This window comes from Bos javanicus, chromosome 8 (genome assembly GCF_032452875.1).
Source record: "Bos javanicus breed banteng chromosome 8, ARS-OSU_banteng_1.0, whole genome shotgun sequence".
NCBI classification, from domain to species: Eukaryota; Metazoa; Chordata; class Mammalia; order Artiodactyla; family Bovidae; genus Bos; species Bos javanicus.
Genome location: NC_083875.1, coordinates 11370949 through 11392704, shown reverse-complemented (window position 1 = coordinate 11392704; position 21756 = coordinate 11370949). Strand labels below are relative to the sequence as shown.

General features: G+C 51.6%; 1 protein-coding gene across 1 annotated transcript in view; it reads right to left on the bottom strand.

The window, feature by feature from the left end:
- SCARA5 (scavenger receptor class A member 5) overlaps positions 1-21473 on the bottom strand; it is a 133427-nt gene extending 111954 nt beyond the window's left edge. The window contains exons 1-2 of the mRNA XM_061425063.1: positions 21116-21473; positions 16940-17060 (exon numbers count right to left, since the gene is read on the bottom strand). Of these exons, the coding sequence (XP_061281047.1) occupies positions 16940-17054 (115 nt within the window). The 5' untranslated portion in view covers positions 17055-17060; positions 21116-21473. The remainder of the gene's footprint in view (positions 1-16939; positions 17061-21115) is intronic.
- Between the last annotated feature and the right edge of the window lie 283 nt (positions 21474-21756).

Genomic DNA, 21756 nt, shown 5'->3' with positions numbered 1-21756 from the left:
AGTCTTAACCACTGGATCACAAGGGAAGTCCCTGATTTTTCAATTTCTTAACTATAATTTTAAGGCATTTGGGGAGTTATTTTGAATTTATTTGCCTCCCATTTGAAAAAATACTCACAAATTGCATTTGACCAAAAGTGGGTATTATTTGCATTACTGTATGGCAGAAACCAACATAACATTGTAAATGTTTTAATATATATTTAAATTTAAAAAAAAAAAACAGAAAAAAAGTGGGTATTAACTTCTTCCCAAAGAATCTGAGTCTAAATAATATTAAAAAAATAAAATAAAACAGAATGAAATGATTCAACTGACACCTACTTGAGTTTCAGCAACAACAGACAGGTGGCTCAGTGGGTAAAGAACCTGCCTGCAATGCAGGAGATACAGGTTCAATCCCTGGGTCAGGAAGATCCCCTGGAGGAGGGCACAGCAACCCACTCCAGCATTCTTGCCTGGAGAATCCCACGGACAGAGGAGCCTGGAGGGCTGCAGTCCATGGGGCGCAGAGTCAGACCCGACTAAAGCGGCAGAGCACAGGAACACACAACAAACAGCCTGTTTCTTTTTTGTTCTCTGTGGTCCCACAGCTCCTACACAGCAGGTGGAGATAAGGTTTTTATGGCTGGGAGGGACCTTGGCACTCATTTCATCAAAGGATCTTGTTAAACCCACCCAAGGCTGATTTCATCATACTCACTTGGTTACTCATCACCCACATTGTTCATTGTAATAGAGAGCCCCAAATGACCTCTGTCTTTGAAACCACCACGGCTTTCTGGCTTTCACGGGGACCTCTGTTTACTTTCCCTCAATAAAGGAGGGTGTGAGGCGAGGACCCGACAGAGCAGTTTCACCGGACCTGAGTCTGGGAGGGTCCCACACCACCAGTGGGGTCCGGGTGAGCACCCAGCACCAACTGGCCCACTGGCCCTCACACCTGAGTCTTCGAGGCAGACAGCCCTGTGAGGGCGAGAGACAAAGGAAAATACAGTATTCCGTGTGATCAGATGGGATCCCATTTCTAAGAAAGGGAGAGGGAGGGAGGGTGGAGCTAATTCAATTTAGATGTTATGATGACCTAGGACAGTTTCTTCAAGTACTCGTAGAGGTATTTTGTAACTTCCTTGCAATATTTGTTATTTTTCTCCGGCCCTATCTGTTTCTCAAGTTACTCTGCATGAAAATTTTTGAGAAAATCAGGGGCTTGTGTGCTTATTTTGCAGCAGTGGGAAGAGACTGGCTGATGTGCATATAATTTTGCAACCAGGGCTGAGGGACTGGGAGAGAAAGCCAGGTGGGAGGGGACAGAGGGCAGTCAAGGTAAGCTGGCTGGTCACCGCAACCCAGGAGGAGGGGAGGGGCTAGGAAAAGAATGAGGTCCTGGGGCTCAGGGGAGATGCCTGTACTCTTATCCAACATGGGCAGTACGTGGATTGGAAGGAAGGCTGTGTCAATGCCGAGAGACCCAAAACAACAAAGGGAGTGAAGGTGAGGGTTGGGGTTCCCTGGTGGCTCAGTGGTAAAGAATCCACCAGCCAATGCAGAGACATGGGTTCAATCCACAATCCAGGAAGATCCCACAAGCCACAGAGCAACTAAGCCTGTGCACCACAGCTGCTGAGCCTGTGCTGTAGAGCCTGGGAGCTGTAACTACTGAAGCCCAAGCACCTGGAGTCCATGCTCTGCAACAAGAGAAGCCACTGCAATGAGTAGCCCCAGAAGGCTCAGCACAGCCGAAAATAAATAAATAAACTTATATGTGTATATATATATAACAACAGTGGGCTCAGGGTTCGGTCTAAAGTGGGGCCAGAAACGCTCCTCCAGTGGAGTGACCCTGGAATCCCTCTCAAAAAGATTCCCAATTCCTCTCCTGGCATCTCATCAGAGGAAATAAATCATCTGATGATGTATTTGCAACGTGGAGGCCAGGGCTCAGCTATTTCCACACTTAAATCATTACTCTTTCCTGGCTGCTGGAGCAACATCCAGCCCCTGCCCTGGTCTGCCTTGGTCTGAAGAATCGGTGAGTCCTCGGGGCAGGAATGGTTACCTTAAATATCCCACCCCCACCCGTCTCACTGCCCCAACTCTTGCCACCAGTTGAGTTGGAAAGTTGAGTTGGAAGGGCCATATAAGTATCTGGTGGGGGTGGGGAGGGGGGTGTTCTGTTTCATTTTAATTGGAAGACAACTTCTTTACAATGTTGTGTTAGTTTCAGCTCTATGTATACATATGTCCCCTCCCCCTTGAACCTCCTTCCCACCCCCAGGTCATCACAGAGCACTGAGTTGAGCTCCCTCTGTTACTTAGCAACTTCCCACACTAGCTATCTGTTTTACATATGGTAATGCATTCATTTTAATGCCACTCTCTCTGTTCATCCCACCCTCTTCTTCCCCACTGTGTCCACAAGTCTGTTATCTGCCTCTGCGCTTCCGTTCCTTCCCTGCAAATAGGTTCATCTGTACCATTTTTCTGCATTCCATACATACGATGTGTTAATATACGATGCTTGTTAATATACGATGCTTGTTTTTCTGTTTCTGACTTGACTCTGTATAACAAGGTATCAGTTCATCCCTCTCACTAGAACTGACTCAGACGTATAATGTTTTATGGCTGAGTAATATTCAGAAAACTAAGATCATGGCATCTGGTCCCATCACTTCATGGGAAATAGATGGGGAAACAGTGGAAACAGTGTCAGACTATTTTTGGGGGCTCCAAAATCACTGCAGATGGTGACTGCAGCCATGAAATCAAAAGACGCTTACTCCTTGGAAGGAAAGTTATGACCAACCTAGATAGCATATTCAAAAGCAGAGACATTACTTTGCCAACAAAGGTCCATCTAGTCAAGGCTATGGTTTTTCCAGTGGTCATGTATGGATGTGAGAGTTGGACTGTGAAGAAAGCTGAGGGCTGAAGAATTGATGCTTTTGAACTGTGGTCTTGGAGAAGACTCTTGAGAGTCCCTTGGACCGCAAGGAGATCCAACCAGTCCAATCTAAAGGAGATCAGTCTTGGATGTTCATTGGAATCACTGATGCTAAAGCTGAAACTCCAGTACTTTGGCCACCTCATGCGAGAGCTGACTCATTGGAAAAGACCCTGATGCTGGGAGGGATTGGGGGCAGGAGGAGAAGGGGACGACAGAAGATGAAATGGGTGGATGGCATCACTCACTCAATGGACTTGAGTCTGAGTGAACTCCGGGAGTTGGTGATAGACAGGGAGGCCTGGCGTGCTGCGATTCATGGGGTCGCAAAGAGTCGGACACGACTGAGCGACTGAACTGAACTGAACTGAATTGAATATTCCATTATATACATGTTCCACAGCTTCTTTATCCATCCCTCTGTCGATGGACATGTAGGTGCTTGGGGATCTGGTTTTAAAGACAGGAAGCCTAAGGCCACAGCCCATATCACCTGTATGGAATTGAACTGGAACCATCTCTGAAGCCTCCAGGCTCGAAGCATCCCCGCTCTGGCCTCCGCACAGGAAGCAGTAGAGACTGGGCCACTGAAGGAAGTTTATTGGGTCTGAGCAAAGATGACTGTCCTCAGACCCACTGAACCTTTGCCCCCTGGTAAGGGCTGGAACCAACGGTTGTCATGTATAGAGCTTCACTGGCAGATGGCCAATGATCAGATAGCCAATAATGGGAACAGAATCACACTCATCAATCAATGAATGAAAACACAGATTTGTCCTAAGTCAGCTCCGAGAGGGCAGGGTCTGTGAGATCCCTGATTCATCTCTGGATCCCCCAGGTCCTGGCATGTAGTAGATACTCAATCAACATTTGTTGGCTGTGCATAGATAAGAGAGTCTAGTAAACGAACACAGATACACTGGGCCCTCCAAGCCATTGTTTAGGCTTTTGCAATAACCATGTATTCAGGGACTTCCCTGGTGGTCGGGTGCTTAAGACTTCACCTTCCAGTGCAGGGATGTGGGTTCGATCCCTGGTAGGGGAACTAACAGTTCACATGCCAAGGGGCATGTGCCACAACTAAGACCCAACACAGCCAACTTAAAAACAAACAAAATTAAATTAAAAATGTGTCTTCTAGTTTCTGTATTTGATACTTTGACATCTTGGGGCCTTGGGATAAGAAACAGCTTCCTCTCTGCACACAATTCATCTTTGTATCCAGGTATTGTGCTGTTTCTTTTATTTTTCACTGTATTTTTAATTGTTGTTGTTCAGTCACTCAGTTGTGTCCAACTCTTCTGCGACCCCATGGACTGTAGCCTGCCAGGCTCCTCTGTCCATGGAATTCTCCAGGTAAGAATACTGGAATGGGTTGCCATTCCCTTCTCCAGGGGATCTTCCCAAACCAGGGATTGAACCTAGGTCTCCTGCATTGCAGGCAGATTCTTTACCATCTGAAACACCAAGGAAGCCCCCTAGGGTCTAAACTATCCAGAAATAACTCTGGGCTTTGAAAACTTAACCAGAACAACCATTTTTATATTCCTGATCACAAAACAAAATGCCTTTAGCAGGAAGGCCATTCACAGAGGGCAGGGAAAGGACATACCCTATAAGCTGAGGTTCCTGGAAGGCTGGTTTTTCTTCCACCCCCTGGCGTGACAGTGTCCTTTTCACCTTTAGTCTGTCAGCATCCTTCAGAGGCCCCCATCCCCAGCCCCATAAACCTACACACAAAAGGCAGCTCCCCTTGGATGTCCTGGAAATGCTTAGAATACTTCAGATGTCACATTTACATTTTAATAGCCGCCCTTAGGGTTGGGACATCATCTTTCATCCAGGTTTGGACATCAGGAAGGACTTCATCCTTCCAGCTCCAGAAGGAAGGAGTGAATTCGTACATCTGGCAGAGTACACTGAGGTCAGAAAAGGGCCAGAGAACTAAGATGCCAAGATAGAACTTATCTGGCAAAGGGACAAGATCAAGCTCACTGTTACTTGTAGACAAACTATAAGATCATTTTCAGAGACGCTGTTCACGGTGAACAGTGCTCCAGGGAACTCTGCTCAGTCTGATGTGGCAGCCTGGATGGGAGGGGAGTTTTGGGGAGAATGGATATGTTCTTCCTCGTTCATTTGAAACTGTCACAACGTTGTTTGTTAAAAACTGACTATTTCATGCTCAATCATTTAGTTATGTCTGACTCTGCAATCCTATGGTCTGTAGCCCACCAGGCTCCTCCATCCATGGAATTTTCCAGGCAAGAATACTGGAGTGGGTTGCCATGGTCTCCTCCAAGGGATCTTCCAGACCCAGGGATTGAACGTGCATCTTCTGCATTGTCAGGCAGATGCTTCATCACTGAGCCACCCGCTATACCCCAATGCAAAATAGAAGTTTGAAAAATAAAAAAAGTGAAGAGTGCTGAATGAATCAACATATGAGGAGAGCAGGGCAAGTGGAAACCAAAGGGTTCCTGCAAGCTGCAGACAGGAAGCTTGCCCTGTCTCCCCTTACGCTCAGTATTCTCTTCAGTCTGCACCTCACGACCTGACTGCTGCCCTCTGCCCCCTGTCCCTGGCACTGTCTATCTTCCAACTCCCTCCTCCACTGGTTGGATTCCCTGTGCTCCCCAAGGTGACCACGGATGATGGAAACTAACCTGCACTGAGTGCCAGGAGAGGAGACCCAAGCTGATGTAGGAAATAGATGGGCTCCAGGTTAGACATTTACAACTGGCCTCCTGTTTGCATTTCATGGGGAAGGAAGAAGTGATCTTCAGGCTGGATACTTAACAACTGTCAGCATTTCTTGAGATGGGTGGGCTCCAGTTAAGGCATTTACAATCAGCCTCCTCTTTGCCCTCCGAAATGGAAGTAACAACAGAAACAGGGTAGATAGCCAGGCTTTGTCTCTTGTAAACACGTTGAGGTGACAGTCATGGCAAAAGTCAAAGTAATAGTTGTGGCAGGGACAAAGAGGGGCAAAACCCTGAGTGAGTAAATGATTAAAGGATTTTTTGCTCCCTCCTCTTTTGGGAGAAGGGAGACATTATACTTGTGCAGAAAGGCTCCTTGTGGGTCAAAAGTCAAGGGATAACACCAGGTCATAATGACTCCTCTTAGAAGCCTTCACTTTGAGATGCATCTTGCCCGAGGGGTATGTGTGCACCCAGGGAGTGTCCTAGGCTAGGTCAGGTGTGGAAAAAGAAGCCAGATAATCGGCCTGAAGGAAGACAAAGACCCGGAAGAATTGCCCTGTATAAATGACTTAACTGCCTCCTTACTGGGCTCCTTCTCACCAGGGGGACCGCCACACCCTTTCTCTCTCCGAGTGCATCTCTGCCTTGCTTCTGCCTCTTAACTAAACAAGCCATTGTCCTATGTTCTCTCCCACTTGCTGGTGTGCTATGTCTCTAATAATAAACTTCATACCTGCATTTACAGTTTCTAGAGCTTCTCAGGTGGTGCCAGTGGTAAAGAACCTGCCTGCCAATGCAGGCGATGTAAGAGAGGTGGGTTCGATTCCTGGGTAGGGAAGATTCCCTGGAGGAGGCTGGCAACCTACTCCAATATTCTTGCCTGGAGAATCCCACGGACAGAGGAGCCTGGTGGGCCACAGTCCACTGGGTGGTAAAGAGTCAGACACGACTGAGCAACTTAGCAGGCAGGCAGGTTACAGTTTCTGCCTCCAGGATAAATGCATTTTTCACTGGTGGCAAAGATCCAGGAAAAACAGCTTCTAGCCTCTAGTCCTTGCTAATCTGATGGCTAGAATTCCTGGTTTCCATCCAGGCTACCCAGGTTCAATTCCCAGGAAGAGAAATTAATATCTTGCTTCACGCTACCACTCACTGTTGCATCTCCGAGATTAGAGCCAGCCCCGTCCCTGGAGCTGCCTCTCTCTCTTATTTTTAATTGGAATATAATTGCTTTACAATGTTGGGTTTGTTTCTGCTGTACAACAAAGTGCATCAGTTATATGTATATATACATATATCCCCTCCCTGTTGAGTCTCCCTCCCACCCACCCCCGTCCCACTGCTCTAGGACATCATAGAGCATCGAGCTGAGCTCCCTGTGCTATACAGCAGGTTCCCACTAGCTATCTATTTTACACATGATAGCATACATATTAGGGGCTTCCCTGGTGGCTCAGACAGTAAAAAATTTGCCTGCAGATGGGAGACCTAGGTTTGATTCCTGGGTCGGGAAGATCCCCTGGAGAAGGGAATGGCAACCCACTCCAGCATTCTTGCCTGGAGAATTCCAAGTGTATATATTAATGTCAATGCTACTATCTCAATCTCTCCCACCCTCTCCTTCCCCTGTTGGGTCCATAAGTCCATTCTCTACGTCTGTGTCTCTATTCCTGCCCTGCAAATAAATTCAACTTTACCATTTTTCTGGATTTCACATATATGGGTTAATATACGATATTTGTCTTTCTGACTTATTTCACTCTGTGTGATAGACTCTTTTAACAAGATTTCCTAAAGACAGGGTTTCTTCTGCCCACTGTGAACATCTTGGTTATCCTGACTTGAACTCAACCTCAAGCCAGATAACTGGAAGTGGGAAGGCATCAGGGAGCAGGTGGGCTTCAGGACGCCATGCAGAAGGCTGGGACCATCACAGGTCCCCACCAGCTCTGTGGCTGGATCTTAGGTTAGCCAGCATATGTGTCTGCAGGGCAGGGTCCCCGACAACCCTACCTCTTTGGGCCCCCTCGTCATGGCTGGATTTATGTCTTCCCAATCCTCCTGCTGAACTCTGCATGGGCAGGTTGGACTCCAGAAGCCCCAGGAGATGGTGTAGTGAAGAGGGAGGGAGGGGCATTTTTCTGACCTAATATCCATAGAGGTTACTGTCCCAGGCTTCCCGCCAAAGCCACTTAAGACTCCGTCCTTATGCTCTTGTCCAAACCTATTTGGGTTTATATCTATTTCTTGCCAGCGGCACCTTTTAGAATAATTCATCCCATCTGTCTCCTGCATCACAGCCATTTATTCCCACAGCCCTGCCCTAGCTATGTCATAACCCAGGACAGCTCCACCTCTGAAACTCCCAAGAATCCGCTCAGAGCCCTTCACCACAAGCAGCCTGGTTCTTAAATGCACAGGGTCTCTGAGTCCTAGAACTGCAGTGAACCAGGTGAGCTGTGCTGAGGGGCAGGATTTTAAGGATCAGGCAGCTGTGGACTGGAATCCAGGCTCTGCCTCTGACTAGCTGGGTGACTTTGGGCAATTAACTTCATCTAAGACGTCATCTTTTCATTGACAAACTGGGACTAATAATACAACCTGAGGTTTAATGCAGACGGTGTATTGAAGCCCCAGGCACAGTGCCTGCCTGTGCCACGAGCTCCATCAAGGGGAGCCATTGCACTGGGGTAGTTTGCACATATCACACTGCATCATCACTTCTACTGGACCCTGCCATCCTCCCATCACCTGCCCTGGCCTCCCCCGATCTTCCTGCCTCCACAAAGGCCAAAATGATCTCCAGGGCTCCTGGTGCTCCAGGACAAGACCCCTCCCTCCCTCGGCCCACACGCCAGGGAGGGGGTGCTGGAGTTCTAGGACTCTGCACTCCTGCCAAGACCCCCATCACCAACATTCAGCTTTGCCAGCAGCTCTGCCACAAGACCAGCATCCCAGCCTTGGTCCTGGCTTCTACCAGCTCCATGAAGCCCCAGGGCTCCCCATCACCCACTGTAATCCCCAGGCAGCCCTGTTTATCCTCCTTAACATCTCCCTCCCAGTCTGCTGAAAACTTCCCACTGTGGCCCCAGACCTCACAGCCAGTCATCTGAAAAATTCCTGATTCCCCCAACCTCTGCTTGGAAGATTTTTTTTTTTTTTTTCCTTGTTTCAACTGAAACCTGCTTCTCTTAAGTGTAGATTTCTGTTTCCTATGCTCATGCAACCAACCTAAAGGTGCAGGGGGTGTTTTTCTTTGCTCCTCATTGTTACTTCCAGAACCTTCTCTCTCTTCTTCCTAAAAGCCCCAGCTTCCACATCACACGACTGTACACTTTTTCCTCATTGCTAGAGCACACTGCTCCCCTACCCCTCTCTGCAATCACTGTTGCTGTCTCTCAACCTCCACTTCTGACTCTTTCTCTTCTGATGTCACATCTTTTCTGACCCACTTGAAATGTGGCCAAAGATAAGACAGGCTCGGAATGCAAAAATGCACACTGGATTTTGAAGGCTCAGCCTGAGTAAGAAGATACAAATATCTCCATCACTTTTACACTGATTACAAATCAAAATGATAATATTTTGAATGTGTGCTGCGTGCTAAGTTGTTTCAGTCATGTCTGACTCTTTGCAGTCCTATGGACCTAACCCACTAGGCTCCTCTGTCCATGGGATTCTTCAGGCAAGAATACTGGAGTGGGTTGCCATGCCTTCCTCCGGGAGATCTTCCCAACCCAGGGATTGAACCCATGTCTCTTACATGTCCTGCATTGGCAGGCAGGTTCTTTACCACTAACACCACCTGAGAAGCCCAACCAACTATTTTGAATATATTGGATTAAATTAAATATGTTCCTGTATTTAAATTTTTTTCAGATGTATCTTTTTGTGTGGCTACTAGAAAATTTAGAATCGCTCATGTGGCTCACACTAGACTCTGATTGGCTCTACCAATAAGCGAGGCCCTTTCTTAATCCCGACTTCACACATCCCAAGTGAGAGCTGCCCCTCCCGTCTTCCCGGTGCTCTCCATCCCCTCAGGCTTCCCTGATCTCACCAGGACCTACTAACCATGAACCCCACTGCCTTTCCAAAACTGCTCCTGTCCACACCTCCATACTCCTTTGTCACAGGAGAACTTCCTCTCTCCCCCAGGTAGACTGTGAAATTCTCCCCTCTAACTGCACTGCCATTAGAGAATGAATCACACTGTAAGGCAGGGTCTGTCAGCAGTCAATGCGTTTCCCGTCTTGGCAGGCGAATTCTTCTGGGGACTTTGAGCCCCTTGAAGGCAGGACCCAAGATCTTTCACTTCTGTTTGCATCAGCAGCACTATAAAACCCTGTCCTCTCTGGATGATTTAAGTCCCAGTTCCTTATGTCTTAAACTCAACTCTCTCAGCCCTCCTTTATTCTGGTGCTTCTGCGCTTGGTGAACAAGGATGTGGATGGCCATTCAGCAAGTAAAGATACCTTCTATGGGCAACACACAGCGCTGGGTGCTGGGACATTTGGATGAGTCCAAGGCATGCAGTGCCAGCCAGAGGGAACATACCCACAGTTCAGCATGACTGTGGATGGACAGGCTGACAGGGGCCAGGAAGGCCAGGTCGATGGTCCGGGAAAGACATGGAGAAAAGCCAGGAGGCATCCATCACACTGCTTGTTATCTGACACCAGGAATCAACCCCAGATAAACCTAGAACGAGGAAGAGAGGAAGCTCTCTGTCCTGAAGACTGAAAATAGAGCATGAGGAGGAACTGGAGCGCCTTGGGTGGGCCCCAGGGTGGACCCAGGCAGACAGAAAGGCTGCGACAACACTCGACCTAAGATCTAATGGTTAGGAGCACTCAGCATACACCAGGCACTGCAAGGACTAAATGTGGAATAACTCATGTCGCTTGGCAAGAACCCTGAGTCTTGAGCCATTATTATTCCATTGTACAGAGGAGAGGGAGCTAAGAACTCAAACAGGGTTGCATGCTGCGTGCTCAGTCGTGTCCAACTCTTTGCGACCCCGTGGACTGTAGCCCACCAGGCTCCTCTGTCTATGGAATTCTCCAGGCAAGAATACTACAGTGAGTTGCCATGTCCTCCTCCAGGGGATCTTCCTGTCCTAGGGATCGAACACAGGTCTCCTGCATCTCCCGCCTTGGGAGGCGAATTCTTTACTCCTGAGATACATGGGAAGCCCCTGATCAGGATTACACAGGCTGCAAGTGTCAGAGCCTGACATGGAGCCCAGTCCCTGGGACTCCAGGGCCAGTGCTTCTTGCCGCCCTGCAAGGCCATCCTGTAATGGATGAGGCAGACTACTATGGATGTTAGAGATGTTATACGTGCCCCCAGGTACCCAGGGCAAGCAAGGCCGTGGGTCTGAAGCAAAGCCAGCTTCCACCAGCGACCATGAAACACACCCCTAACTCTTCCGGTAGGCAACCTCAGGGACCTAGTGACTTTGACAGAGGTGGGGAGTGGACAGACACGGACTTGCCACAGAACCAGCTGCCCTGGGGACCCAGAATATTCCTTACAGATTCTACTATTTGGAGAATAGGACTAAAAGAAATTGCTCGGTTTCCTTGAGTATCTAGGCTTCATGGGGAAGCCCACTACCCAAACGCTGCTTTCTTTAAGAAAAGGGAGGAACCAACCTTAAAACACTGTTTGGGCCGGGGGTCTCTGAGAAGTGGCATGGTTGCTTCCTGGGAGACCCTGGGTGACAGCCGCTGCTCCTGACCTCTCTGTCTCCCCCATCCTTCTCCACTTCCCCAAGGTGTTCAGGGGACTCCCCAAAGGGCAAGGAGGTGAAGTATCTGTGTACTGAGGGTGTACTAGGTCCGAAGTGCTTCATTCAGGTTATATAACCTGATTCCTCCAAGGTCCCAAGAGCTGAGTAACATTATTCCCATTTTGCAGATGGGAACACTGAGGATGAGGGTGTCAGGACCCCAGTGAGGCAGACAGCCCGCTCAAATCAGAGAATGTCACAGGATTTTAAAAAGGGAATATGTGCAAAGGTGTAGCCAAGGGTGTGAGACGCCCACAAGAGCCAGAGTGGTGTCCTCAGGCTTATGTCCTGGGCTCTCAGAGCCCACCAGGGCTGCACTTTCTGGAGCCTGGAAGCAGAAAGCCACGTGGAGAGCGTGGTTACAAGGAGCTGTGAACTCAGGCGGAAGGACACAGCAGCCCAAGGTGACCCCATAGGACAGGATCTGGGAAATAAACACACCAATCTCCCATCTTCCATGCTGCGGTGGCTCCCCACAAGGCAGATAGCTGAGTGGCAGGGGGTGGACGTGGAGGGGCAACGGAAGACACACTGCACAGATCCTAGGCTGGGCGAAGTTCACTCTCCAGGCTCTTGGCACCTTCCCTGGCTGTCCCTCCCTCTTGTGGAAAGAAAGGGGCCAGAGACACCCAGGATCGCACCTGCCCACCAGCCCCAGTGAGCACAGCCGGAGTCAGCGCGCACGGAGCTGAGCGCACCGCGGCACCGCACGAGTTAACATCTCTGCTCTCCGGCCTGGGTGCCTGATTCTCCAACCTGTGGAGGGGGCGGGACCAAGATAGCTGGGGGCCTGCCTGGAAATCCACCCTTGGGCGGCTGCCGGCCAGCCCTCAGCTACGCCGTATGAACTGAGGAGGTTTGATGGCTGAGAAAGTGGACGTGGGGGTTCCCCGAGGAGAATAATGTAATTTTATGGGGCAGGGACGCAGGAACAGGGAGTTCGGACCCTACATTCAGCAAGCGGCCTGGCTGCAGGCGTCGCATGTGTAACTCATTACCTCCGCGGGCCGCCCATTTGCAGCCGGTGGATGATGCTCGGAGCGTGGTGGAGGGCCCGAGGCCGCGGGGTGAGCATGACTGCAATATTTTTCTGACACTAACACCTCTCATTGGCCCTTGGAGAGGGCCGTGGAGGAGCCAGGCCCTGCCAAACATCACCCACGCCCAGCCCTCCGCCTACTGGCGCCAGACAGGAGAGGCTTCAGGGGTTCAGGCGGGAAGAGAAAGGCTGGACCATGGAGGTAAGCGAGGAGGGGGCAGGCACAGAGGGAGCTGGGGGAGGAGGGGTCGAGGCCCAGACAGCCTCTCTTTGGGTTTCTCCTCCGTGGGAGGCGTCAGTGGGCACCAAGGTCAGAGAGGGTTTGGCTGGAAGACCTTGGAGGTCACGTTCTGCCGTGAGCCTGCCCATGAATTCCAACCACACAGGTGAGTTCCCCACTGGAGACCCAGAGGTGATGAGGCCCCTGCCCTGGGCGCGTTCCTGTCCACAGTGGGGCTCAGACACAGGGAGGAGGCAGGTGGGGTCCTAAGAGGGGGCCCGGCCAAGGGGTGCAGAGGATGGAGAGGTCCCAAAGGTGTCACCCTGGAGCTGAGGGTGAAAGGGAGAGAGCCTGGAAGGATGTGGGAGGCACCACGCCAGAGAGGGTCATGGCGGGGATGGGGAGCTGCAGCCTGAATAGCCCCTCAGCTTCCTTCTCACCTGGCCTGTGAACAGAAGGAAAGGGGTGGAGGCAGGGTAGGAGGAAAAGACAGATGGACAAAAAGGTAAAGGAGGAGAAGGGGGAGGGGTTTCCAGTGCCTGAAAATAAGGCATGTACAGCCTAACACTTTAAAGTCCCTCCTGCGTTAAAGCCCGAGTCCTACACAGAAGACGGGGGTTCAATCCCTGGGTTGGGAAGATCTCCTGGAGGAGGACATGGCAACCCACTCCAGTATTCTTGCCTGGAACATCCCCATGGCCAGGAGACCCTGGCGGGCTACAGTCCATGGGGTCGCAGAGACACACACACTACCTCAATATCTAGGCTGCAGTTTTTCAGCTTTGCTTCCGCTGATCCTAAGATCCCTGGGGCCCAGTGGAGGCACTGCCTCTCTTCCCACCTCCCTGTTTTCAGGGGGAAAATACAGGGAGGGACTTGGAGTCCCAGCAACTCTGCTTTCATTTACTCAAAGCCTGGGGGGCGGGCTGGTCCTCACCTCTGTCCACCTCTCTCTGCCCCTGTCAGCCCCACCCCTTCCTCCCTCTCCAGAGATGAGGGACAAAGAAGCCAAGTGCTGGGGAAAAAGAACAAATCTGGCTTGAATTTCCCCAAGTCAGAGCTCACCATTTTCCTCTTAGAAATGACAGGGAAGGGGAAATCCAAGAAACCCAGGAGCTTTTAGGTGGCTGTTTCATCTCAATACTCCAGTCCTCACGCCCCCACCCCATGTCTGGTAAGGAATGAGTGTGCAGGAGAGCCAGACAATGTGCAAATCAGGTTTAGAACTGATTTGTTCTGCCTCCTTTAGATTCCAAGGATCCCTGTCTTTGTTCATCCACGTGCTCAGTCACTCAGTCGTGTCCAACTCTTTGCAACCCCATGGACTGTAGCCCGCCAGGCTCCTCTGTGGAATATTCCAGGCAACTGGAGCCGGTTGCCATTTCCTTCTCCAGGGGATCTTCCCAGTCCAGCAATTGAACCTGGGTCTCCCACACTACAGGCAGATTCTTCACCATCTGAGGTATCAAGGAAGCCCCAAATGGCCTTTTAAATCCCAGGTTCGGTAAAGGGGGGGGGGTACAAAGAGGTCAAGAGAAGGAGAAATGATGACCCAACAGCAGCCCCCCAGGCCTCTTCCCACCCCAGGGTCTCCCTGCCATGACTTTCCCCACTGGTGCCCAATACTGGCCCTCACGGTCCTACAATTACCCCTCTGAGCTGTACCCCAGTTCTTTCTTGCCAAACCAGGCCTATTGATGGGCTGGTGGGGAGAGAGGGCAGTTGAAGGATATAAAAGCCACCTTGACCTTTGTGGATGTGATGATGGGGAACAGCTGAGCACTGACTAGTGAATCAACACCCCAGGGTCCTTCATCTCTTCCCAGGAGTCATTAACTTGAGAGAAACACTGGCCCATCTCAGTGCAGCTCAGCTGGTAATATTTTTCCCATCTACCTCTTCTCTTATAAAATGATATTCAGTCTTTAAGGCCTTTACCAGAAGGTGTTCATCCTTCTTGACTTTAATAATCACATATTTTTACCTCCTTTACATGGTGGGTAACTCTCCATGCCAGTTGCTTCCACTGGGATCAGAAGCCCTTGGAAGGCAAGAATGGTTTAATTTCTCTCTGGAGCATCTCTGGCATCTAACCCATAGCTTGACACATTGTGGGTCCTCAAAATGTGTCTGTTAACTGGAATCCAGAGAAACAGTTCTGATGGTGGGAAGTTTACTAGGGCAGGTGTGTGCGTGCTAATCACTTCAGTTGTGCCCAACTCTTTGAGACCCCATGGACTGTAGCCCACCAGGCTCCTCTGTCCTTGGGATTCTCCAGGCAAGAATACAGGGGTGGGTTGCCATGCCCTCCTCCAGGGGATCTTCCCAACCAAGGGATCAAACCGGAGTGTCTTATGTCTCCTGCATTGGCAAACGGATTCTTTACCACTAGCACCACCTGGAAAGGAGCCCAGATCTCCTCTCCCCTCTCCCTGCTGAGACAATCCCCAGTCCTGCCTGAGCCACCCATCTTCCCTCCCTGCTCTCAGCACCTGGTGGGAGGAAAGATGGGGCTGAATGAGGAGTCATTTCTAATTTTGAGGAATTTCAAGACAAAGGCAGCTGGCAGAGTGGAGCACAGTGAAACATAGTGCTTGAGAGAAAGTTTGAATGAAGGCGTCTGGAATGGTTGATTTTATGTCAACTTGGTTGGCCGTGGGGTACCCAGATTAAACATTCTGGGTGTCTCTGAGGGTGTTTCTGGATGAGATTAGCTTTTGAATTGGTGGAATCAGAGCAGACTGTTCTTCCCAGTGTGGGTTGGAGGGTCTGAATACAACAAAAGATGGCAGGATTTGCTTTTTACTTCCCGTCTGCTTGCTGGAGCTGGGACATAGCATCTCATCCTCTCTGGCCCTCAGATTGTGACTGACACCATTGGTTTCTCTGATTTTCAGGCCTTCTGACTCAGACTAAACTACACCACTGGCTTTCCTGGGTCTCTAGCCTACAGAGGGAAGATCATGGGACTTCCCATCCTCCATAGCCAGGTGAGTCAATTCCTCATAATCGGTCTCTTCATAAGTGTAGACATCATACTGGTTCTGTTTCCCTGCAGAAGCCTAACTAAGATAGCCAATCTCCATCTCATTGATCACAAAGCTTCACAAAACTCTCACGTGAGTTTCCTTCAGTTCATCTTTGAAGTGAGGATGAAGCTCTCTTCTCCTATACTAACTGCAAAGAGGAGTGTGTTCATGCAGGCAACAAGCATTTATTAAGCACCTATTCAGTGTGGAGCAACTTCACTTTCACTTTTCACTTTCATGCATTGGAGAAGGAAATGGCAGCCCACTCCAGTGTTCTTGCCTGGAGAATCCCAGGGACGGGGAAGCCTGGTTGGCTGCTGTCTATGGGGTCGCACAGGGTCAGACACGACTGAAGCGACTTAGCAGCAGTAGCAGCAGCAGTGTGGAGCTCTGTGTTGGATGCAGAGGAGTCAGCTGTTGGCAAGATGCTCTGAGCTCCTCAGGAGGAAACTGCATCCATTTGCTCCAGGGTTTTAGCCCCCAGAGATGCAGCACAGTGCACTGAGAGGGGGTCCCTTTCTGCACCAGGACCTGGGCCTTAGTCTCGGGGGAGGATGAGCACCCTGGAGAGATGCAGCCCTCCTTGCAAAAGCCCTGGGAAGTGAACTGAAGATCTGTCACCTGAAAGGGTCTGAGCTTCTTGGTTCAGTTGCCTTTTGCATGACCCCAGCCTCACTGAAGAGGAAAGGATGGCAGAGAGGCAAAAGGACTGGGCTAGGAGTGAGGAGACTCAGTGCTGGGGCTGCTCTGTGACCGATGGGCTGCGTGATTGTTGTCATTTAGTTGCTCAGTCACGTCAGACTCTTTGTGACCCTGTGGACTGTAGCCCACCAGGCTCCTCTGACCATGGGGACTCTCCAGGCAAGAATACTGGAGTGAGTTGCCAATCCCTTCTCCAGGGGATCTTCCTGGCCCAGGGATCAAACTCGGGTCTCCTACATTGGTAGGAGGGTTCTTTAACACTGGGCCACCAGGGAAGCCCGAGCTGTGTGACGCCTAATGCTTTTCTCAGAGTCCACTAGCTCATCTGTGAAATGGGTCTCATTTTGTGGTCACATAGGTGTGTTGAGACACATGAATGAGGAAAGACCTTTCTGAGCATGAAGTTCGACCTATGCGGTAGTAGGCGGCGGTGTGGGGTGGGGTGGGAGGGTGGGGGCGGGCAGGGCTGACCTCACAGCCAAGACCGAGCCCATGGCACTCACCATCTTCACACAGGTTCAGCTTGGACAAGCTCCTGCCATCAAAGGGCTCCTCAAAGATGGAGCTGGAGTCACGGTCGCTCACGGTGGCGTGCAGGTACATGGCTTTGTTCTCCATCACGTCCTGCAGCAGGAGAGGAGAGGGCAGATACAGGGGAGAGAGAATAAGCTGTAGTTGGAGATGGAAATGAATCTGTAGAGCAAGGCATCGCCGTGATGACCCTGAGCCTGAACACAGGGACCCTTCCTCATCGGCAGGCATCAGCCACCAGGATCCGAGTCCCCTCCTCAACTTCCTTGGCTTGGAGCGGTCACAGTCCTGACCTTTCTGACCATGGGATCTATCCTCTCCCTCTCATAGCTCTGGTGGGGCTGGATCCCTGAGCTGGTGGGGTCCATGGCACCGAGAGCCGTGCCAAGTGGGGCCGGGAGGAGCCAAACCTCCTGACCCAAACAGAATCCTCTCCAAGCTTCTGGAGTCCTGGGCATGGCAGGGAGACTGGGGTTTCTGCTCTGTGTTGGAAATGGGGGGAAGCTAGGCATGAAACAGAGTACAGAGACCACCAACCAACACAGCTAAAACCAGAACTGTTCCCAAACTTGGCTGGGATGGCATGGTCAAAGGAGCTGGATTCAGAGGGCCACAGGCAGGATTGGCCCCCGTGGGAGCCTGGGGAGCAGGTGGGGTCCCCTAGACACCAAGGCCTGGGCAGCCCTAGACCAGGAGAGGGCTCTGGTGTCCGGGTGGTCTCCTGGGTGGCTGGGGCTTTGAGTCGACCCCGTGGAACTCCAGGAATGCCCCCTCGACACGGGGAAGTGCCACGCTATTTGAAATGACCCAGCCCCGTTTACACAAGCAAGCACCACACGATCCCATTTTGCAATATCTATACATTCCAGAGTGCACGACGGGAGATTATATGCGGAGATGCTCTGGGTTTCTCCGGGGGAGACGTGTTGCAGGAATCTGGTGGGGCTTGTGGGGATTTGCGTTTAGTTTTGTTCTCTGTATTTTGGGAGTTTTCTACGATATGTTTGCGTTCTTTGTATAATCAGAAGAATTCATTTGTGGCGCTGGATCACAAAGTGTTTATTTACATAGAATACTGGATATCCTTTTCCTGCATAGACGCTCAGTGATTTCACAAATGCCTCTGCTTTCAGCTCATTTCCAGTCATTCGTTTACGTCGACTTTCGGTTCTGGTGCTCTTTCTGTAGGTCGTTGTTGTTTAGTCACCAAGTTGGGTCCAGCTGTTTGCAGCCCCGTGGACTGTAGCCCACTAGGTTCACCTGTCCATGGAATTCTCCAGGCAAGAATACCAGAGCAGGCAGCCATGCCCTTCTCCAGGGGATCTTCCCAACCCAGGGATCAAACCCAGGTCTCCTGCACTGCAGGCAGATTCTTTACCACTGAGCCACCAGGAAAGCCCATAGCTATGTGGATATTGAAGCAAAAAAAAAAAATCCACTTTTAAACAGTGAATTCTTTGGAAGATAAATGCCCTGGGACGATGGGGGGGTCCTTGGCCCAGCATGGAGCCAACTCGACCCTGAGGACCAGAGAGCCGGCTGGGAGAGGGGGTAGGGCCTGGCAGGTGGCCGGAAGGGGACACCGGCCACTGACTGAAGGGAAGAGGCAACCCCCATTCCAGTAAACGGGGACAGTGAAGGAAGAGGCTGGCTGGATCCCTCTGCCAGACGCAGCAAACACAAATCCCCTATTTTCGTGACCTGACCTTTCTTTTCAGGGACCTATGACCTCGGGGTCATAGGAGGAGGGCTAAGAGGGCAGAGCCTACAGTGGCCATCCACCTGTCTTTCCACTGGCCCTGGAGGGACGATGGGGTGTCTGCTTTTGACCTCCAGTGATGAGAAGCCACATGCCTTGCACACGTGTACACACATATGCCTGTATGCACAGGCCCACTCAGGGTGTTCCTAGACCCTGCGGGCCTTTCCTCCAGCCTCTGGGAGGAAGGGGTGGAGGGGGGCCCACAGGCCTGCCAGCATCTCTCCTCCCTGCCCCCTGGGGTTCCTGGAGCCCTGCACCCAGCTTCTCCTGGGCTGCAATTATGTCCAGTTTTCGAGTCTCTAATGCCGGCCATCCGTCCAAGTCCTCCACCCAGGGAGGGCCTCGAGGTGGGGCCCCAGGCGGCTCCACTGCTGCTAAGCTATAGAGGACACGCCTTCATTTCACGAGCCCTCTGTGCGGCACCCCACCCTCTGGCCTCAGTCCTGGGGAGCGACGAAGCAGGAGGCCAGTGTCTCCTCTGGGAGGGGGAACCCTCTTTCTGCCAAAGGCAACAGCAGCTGCCACCCAGAGCCTGTGGGGGCACCGAGTGCCAGGGGAGGAGGTGCAGAGCTGGGGTTGCTCCAGTTTCCCCATCTGCCTTTCTGCCTTCTCTCTCTGCCCATCAGCTCCTGGACCAGAGCTGGAAGGCGGGGCCCCTTATCTGGAATGTGTCTGTCGGGCGGCCCCTCCCAGCCCCCTCTCCACACCCCTCAGCTGGTGGAGCTGCAGCCTGGGGGCGGGGGAGAGGGAGAGGGGCCAGATGTGAGTGCGCACTGAGATGAGAAGTGCTCAGCCGACTCTGCTAATGTTTGTTACTGGAGAATGAAACCTAAGAGCTTTCTGTCTGCCCCAGGTTTTATTTGGGGCTGTTTTTCTTTCTTGAGGAATGGGGGGCAGGAATTTAGACCTTCCAGTCATTGGTTGTATAGCCTTTGGGCCAAGTCTGAGCAACTGACTGCCAAGTGTGGTGATGATAGAGCAGTGCCTCCACCCTCCACCCCCACCCCTGGAGCATGTGTGTGTGTTCGTCCCACACTGTACAGATCGTACGCCATCAGGAGCTCCCCACCTCCCAGGGGCACTGCAAGGGGGCAGGTGGCATTGGTCCGTTGTTCCCATTCTAAAGATAAGCCAAGTGAAGCCCAGAGGAGCAGGAACTGAAGAATGTCAGAGAGGAGGAGTTCCAGCATTTAACCCCACCCAGGGCACTGGCTCCGCACGAGGCTTCTCTGGCCAGGATGCATGTGTCGGTCCCTTTCGGTGGCCACCTTTCAGTCCCACGGTGATGCAGGGAAGAGGGCCAGGTGGGGACCCTGGAGCTAAGAGAGCTGGAAGGGAGGGGGCCAGTGCCATGGAAACCTGGGCAGGGAGTAGACACCAAAGTAACCTGTGGGGAGTGGGGGCTCAGAGGACATGGGTCCCAAGCTGGCACCACATCTTATCCCCGGGGAGCTTGGTCCGTCAGCTAACACATCCAGCCTCTGCCTTTGCGATAGGGAGGACACACCTCCCAACCACCCGGTCTCTGTGAGTCTCATGTGGAACAGGGCATGTGGGAGGGCTGTATGGATGGGGCAGGTAGGAAGATGGTGGTGGAGCCTGGTGACCACCCACAGCCCCCCAGCATCTTCTGATCCTGCCACGCAGCCTGGTACAGGGGTCTCTGGGTTCCCTCGACCTCCCTCCCACCTAGTAGTCCCAGAAACAATGCTATTTGGACCCCTTTGCGAAAGCAATGGTGAATGCAGACCAGACCTGAGAGCCGCACCTTAATTCTCAAAGCCCCCTTCCAGGCAGCAGCAGGACTCAATTCTTCCTGCAGAGGGGTGGGCCCATCCTTGCTGGATTCCAGCATTTAACACTACAGGGCTCGTAACTCCTCAAAATCAGATAGGGACCACTGTGAACAAGGTCCTCTCTGGAGAGAGAATTGCTAAGGAGGTTTTGAGCCCTTTCCTCCTCTAACTGTACTCAGTTCATCTGAAGCATCACTCAGAACTAGAGAGGTGCAGATGGTTTATAAATAAGCTCTGCCTTCCTACGTTCCACCGCTGGGCACACCCACAGGCACACACATGCACACACATTCACCACACATGTGGAGAGACTGTCACCTGTACCATCTGCTTCCTGAAGAGGCTCTGGAGCTCTGACACAACCCAGGCAGAGTTGCCACTAAAGCGATCACTTTCTCTGGCTCCCAAATACCCACACTCACCAGCCCAGACAGATGGATGAAAACCTGGCAGATCCCCCAGGCTGACAGTTACAACCTCCCCTCCCAGGACCTGCACCTCCACGCGATGCCCAAACCTGTGCCCTGTGTCCTCCGGCTGCCTTTAAGAAGCCATGCCCAGGTGCTAGGACAGTCAGTGCCCAGACTCACCTGAGTGCCCCCAGTGAAGCTGCAGAACCTGTCCCCTCAGTTCCTGGCATTTGCCATGGTGGCTGGAGAGCTGGCCACTGTCCCCACCCCGAGACCCAGGCAGCCCCTCAGAGCTTGTCCCCACAGCCAGCCGAATCCAGACGGAGTCATAGAGACTGCACGGTGCCCAGGGTCTCGGGGGTCACTTCTCCAGGAGGATCAGATCAGGAGGCAAGACTCAACCTTGTGACCAAGTGGGAGTCCCTGTCTTGGTGTCTGGCCTCGTTCAGCCTCGGGCAGCGCTCGAGATGTTCTGTGGAGGCACCAGCGGCTCCGCTAGGTACTGACTGAGCCGTGAACTGCAGCTGCACTGGCCGCAAGGCTTTATAAAGTTCTTGGAGCAACTGCGAGGCTCCCCTGGGGCCTAGAACGCATCCTCCCTCTAGTGGCCAATCTCAGCATTACAGCTTCACACAGGAATGCCTGCTGCGTCCAAAGGAGTCTTGATCTTGGGACTCCGCCCTCCTGTTCTGAAGGCTCTGCTCGAGATACTTTTTGGAAAGCTTCTAACGAAATGGCAGCTAGACCTGGCTTAAGAGCTGCGCAAGGAACCCAGCCTTGTAAATTTATTTATATGACAGGATTGGCATTGCTCTGTTCAT